General features: G+C 49.7%; 1 protein-coding gene across 1 annotated transcript in view; it reads left to right on the top strand.

Moving 5' to 3' along the window:
- Window positions 1-7: 7 nt before the first annotated feature.
- The window catches only part of LOC103616112 (Ig heavy chain Mem5), a gene marked incomplete at its 5' end in the record, with an annotated part of 5,843 nt that continues 1,056 nt past the window's right edge, over window positions 8-4,794 (top strand). The window contains 3 exons of the mRNA XM_008634242.2: window positions 8-167; window positions 485-820; window positions 3,396-3,437. Of these exons, the coding sequence (XP_008632464.2) occupies window positions 8-167; window positions 485-820; window positions 3,396-3,437 (538 nt within the window). The remainder of the gene's footprint in view (window positions 168-484; window positions 821-3,395; window positions 3,438-4,794) is intronic.

Raw genomic sequence — 4,794 nt, 5'->3', positions numbered from 1 at the left:
GAGGGATGTGCGGAGAGAGGCGCAGGCAGGATCATGCCGTGTCCGCAGGGTTGGATTTGCATGGAGGGGAGGTGTCCTGGGCGGGCAGGGGTTTAAAAGGGAGTCAGGGTCCACGGCACAGCCCCATCATTCTGGGGACACTGAGCTGGTGGGATTGAACCATGGCCTTTTTGTCTCCTCTGCATGACCATGGCTATGAATTCCATTTTTTGTCCCAGAGAACAGGAGGTGACTTTGTGGCTGGGGACCATTGTCCTTGTCCCTACAAAACTCATGGTATAGCTGTGTTCCCAACCTCACTGCCTCTTGCCACTGTTAACCATGTCCTCCAGCGTCTGCCAGAGCTGCTTCTCTGCTGAGATGCCTTGGCCGGGGCTCTACTCCTCAAATATGCTGGTGACCGTATCTGGGTCCATTCTCTTCTGACTGTGGCCTTCCCTTTAACCTTGCTCCCCAGGCAGGTCTGTGCTCCTGGGACACTGACTGAGCCCCATCTTTTCCCCTCTGTCCTCTCCCTCTCCAGGTTCCCTGGTCCAGGCAGCGGTTACTCAGCCGTCCTCGCTGTCAGCCAACGTGGGAGAGACGGTCAAGATCACCTGCTCTGGTAGCAGCTACAGCTATGGCTGGTATCAGCAGAAGGTCCCTGACAGTGGCCCTGTCACTGTGATCTACTACAATGACAAGAGACCCTCGGGCATCCCTTCGCGATTCTCCGGATCCAAGTCCGGCTCCTTTCCCGGCTCCACGGGCACGTTAACCATCACTGGGGTCCAGGCCGAGGACGAGGCTGTCTATTACTGTGGTAGCTATGACAGCAGCAGTACTGCTGCACAGTGACACAGAGCAATGGGGAAGTGGTACAAAAACCTCCTGCCTCAGCCATCCCTTGGAGCCCCAGGACTGTGCCCATCCCCCGTCATTTGAGGAAGTTATGACCTCGCAGCAGCGCTGCCATGTCCCATGTATGTCCCATCTGCCTGCAGGCAGATTTGTCCTTTCACTGTTCCCTTGACCACAGAGGGCCATGCTCCACGTCACTGGCTGACCCCCATCTTCTTCTCTCCATCTTCTCCCTCTCCAGGTTCCCTGGTCCAGGCAGTGCTCTGTCAGCTCTACTTGGGGATGGGACAAGCCATCAAAGTCATCTGCTCCACGGATGGCAGCAGCTGTGACTGGTACCAGCCTAAATTTCCTGGCTGTGCCCCTGTCACTGTGATCTACTACAATGACTTGGGACTACTGGACATCCCTTCACAATTCTCCAGATCCCCGTCCAGCTCCATGAGTACAGTACCCATCTCTGGGCTCCAAGCCCAGGACAAGGCTGTCTGTTCATGTGGTAACTACAAGAGTGGCAGTGATAATGTTACCATGGTGAAATGGAGCAATGGAGAAGGGGTACGATGTTCTCCTGCCGTGGCAGGGGCCAATTAGGAGTCTCTGCTGTCCCTGTTTGATGGTGGGGCAGGTCCCTGGCACAACCCTGCCCTTTTCTGCCCTGTGGTGAATGTGGCTGTTCCCAGTGACACAGCTCCATCGTTACAGCCCTTTCCTTGTCATTTGTGGATGAGAGCAGATAGGATAGAACTGAATAGAATATTTCAGATGGAAGAGGCCTTCAATGATCACATAGTCTAACTGCGTGGCCACTTCAGGGATGACCAAAATGTAGGGCATTGTCCAAGTGCCTGTGTAACGCTTGCAGGCCTGGGATATCATCTAGCGCTCTAGGAAGCCTGTCCAGCGTTTGCCCACACCCTCAATAAAGAAGTGCCGGGATGACCTCCCAGCAGCCCTGTCCCTGCCCTGTGCTCCAGAGCTACTCCTGATCTCCCTGGCTGGTGCCCAGGGCCCTGCCAGCTGCCTGCCTGCCCAGCACCCAGCCCAGCTGTGCCAGGAGCTCCTGGACCATCACTGCAGGGGGCTCAGCTCTCTGGAAACAGAGGAGGTAGAGATGGACCCTCTGTGCCCTCTCTCTCAGGGCTGAGCAGAGCTGTGGGCTTGAGGCAGCTTTGTGTCCCCACTCCATGGCCATTGGCTGTGAATGGCCTCCTGCTTGCCCCATGCTGTGCAGGAGGTGACCCTGCTGCTGTGCAGTGCCTGGCATTGCTTTGTCATCAGCCCCATCACCTCATGCTCCTGCCAGCCACAGTCTCTTGCTCGGCCAGGTCTCCTCATGGGGTCCTGGCCTTGGGCTCGGCCTTGGGCTCGGCCTTGGGCTCAGCCTGGGGCAGTGATCCCTCTGTTCCATCAGGACCTTCTGGCACAGGAGCTCTGTCCTGCAGCTCAGAGAGGGCTGTTCTGGGGCACTGACTGACTCCCTTTTTTCCCCTCACCCTCTCCACATTCCCTGGTCCAGGCAGCATCGTTGAGTCAGCCATCTGTGGTGCCAGCCAACGTGGGAGAGACTGTCAAGGTCTTCTGCTCTGATGGCAATGCCAAAAGCTACTTCAGCAACACCCTGCTGCATCCAGCACAGCCTCTGTGCTCCTCCATGCCTCTCCCCAAGGATAAGAGCAGGATTGAAGAGTCCCCCTGTTTTGTCCTCCCAGAAAATGAAACTGAAACCTCATTGAAGCCTGAGAAATGCTCAGAAAATGATCATCCACAATAGAGGGCACTGGCTCAGCCAAATTCTTTGCATAGACAATTTCAGTGATTTTTTCTTTTTTGGATAGTTTCTGGCTTTGCACCAAAGCATAAACTTTCCCAGAGGCAAAGCAAACCTCTGAAAGAGAAAGTGTCTCAAACCACAAAATCTTCAGTGTCACCTGTTTTGTAGTGAGCTATTTATATAGTTCCTGTGACTCAGAAAGTTCACTGACTCTGCTTCTTTCTATAACCACTTGCACAAACCACACCGTGTGAATATCTGGGGGTTCAATTTACGTTGGTGCTGTTGGCATTCAGTGGTCCAAGCTGAGCACTGAATCTGCCAATCTGTGGGATTGGCACCACACTGGGAAAATGCTTTTCAAAGCAGCAGCCAAGCCTTTACAGGGAAATTTGAAGTTTACTGGTTTTAGCTGAAACTGATTCTGGCTCACCCCTTCCTTGACTATCACAGCTCTATGTAGGCATCTCTGCTTTTTGCCTTTTCATATTTTTAGGGTAAATATTAATAAAAATAAGTTGCCTGAAGAGACCTTCAGCTATTAGCTCCTTTGCTGGTGGTGGGAGCTGCACTGAGAGCCGAGCCAGGACCAAAACCCCACAGATACAGCTGTGCCCACACCTCCATCCTGCTGTGTCCATCGGGACATCTCCATCCCATCACCTTCATTCCACTGCATCCATTGGGATATTTCCAGACCATCCTCTCCATCCTGCCACGTCCATGGGGCCCAGGATTGCTCTGCCATGAGGCAGGAGGTTTTTGTGTGGCCCTGTGTCACTGTGTGGTGTATTCGGGGCCGGGACGACGTTGACCGTCCTAGGTGAGTCGCCGACTTCCCCTCGGTCTTTCCTTCCCCACCGCGGAATTTTGACATTTTGTCGATTTTTGGTGATTTGGGGTGTTTTTTCTCGGACTTGGCACCGGGCTGGGGTCTGCCACCCGTTCGGGGCCAGGCACTAAGCCCGGCGCTGGGGGCTCTGTCTCGTCCCTGCGGACTCTGACGACTCTGTGCGCGCCACTGAGGATTGGGGGGTATTTTCTCAGTCAAAAAGTCTTCAAATTTGTCCAGGAAATGTGTCTGAGGTTTCAGGGGGAAGGAAACTCAGGTTTAGGTCTGTAAAAGAGGTGATTTTTGTCTTTGTCAAAGAAATTTGTCAGTCTAAGTAAGTTAAGTCCTCAACTCTTAGTCCTGAGGACTAAGTCTGTCACCCCTGGTGAGGGGCAGGGATGCTTCTGCGGGATCCCATGGCCAAGGGTGCAGGTGACATGAAAGGACAGCCTGTCCTTGGCTGTGAGCAGCCCACAGCCACCCCTGACTTCACATTAAAAAAGCATGTCCCTGGAATCTTAGATAAAAGATTCCAGGGGTATCTTGAAGAGCCCGTCATCCAGGTAAGAAGTGTCAAAAATGGAGATTATTGTGCTGAAAATGCTGCCAGAAATGCCATTTGTCTGTCTTTGTCTGTAATTTTTAAAAGAATTTGGCCAGAAATCCCAATTTGAACCAAATTACTCAGGGCTAAGATCGAGAAAAAATGTTCTTTGACCATTTCTTCATCAGAAAGTATTTAATGATGGAGTCATCCTGGTTTTTGAATGGAGATAGAGATAAAAAAAGAGGTGAAGATAGAAATAGAGACAGTGCACATTGGAGAAGGCAGCAGAACCACCTCAGAAAGACCAAATATCTTTTTTCTGTTCTTCCTTTGGGTGATTTTTAGTGGTAGTTTTTCAGAGACAAGTCAGGAAATGTCTGAAAGCAGAACTGGGCAGAAAACAGGAGGGTTTGTCTGTGAAATTTTGGGGTATATTTTTAAAAATTGCCTTGTAAAAGGAGAGAAATGGCTTTAAGGCAAAAAATTTGAGATTTAGGGATATATATATATATATATATAAATGTCTTTTTATATATATGAGAAATAGAAATGTATAAATATTCATGTTAAATGCATTTTATAGAATTATACATCTATTCACATGATATGGACTACATAAGTATGTATATTGTGCACTTTATATGTATTATGTATATTAGCTGTATGTATCTATAATATGTAATACGTATATGCGTATGTATATATACTGTATATAAAACATATATACAAGTATATATGAGATGTATGTATATGTAACACATATATGCACATATTTTATATATATATATATATAAATATATA

Source organism: Corvus brachyrhynchos, unplaced genomic scaffold, assembly GCF_000691975.1.
Source record: "Corvus brachyrhynchos isolate BGI_N302 unplaced genomic scaffold, ASM69197v1 scaffold114, whole genome shotgun sequence".
Lineage (NCBI taxonomy): Eukaryota > Metazoa > Chordata > Aves > Passeriformes > Corvidae > Corvus > Corvus brachyrhynchos.
This window is presented reverse-complemented; position numbering and strand designations above follow the sequence as displayed.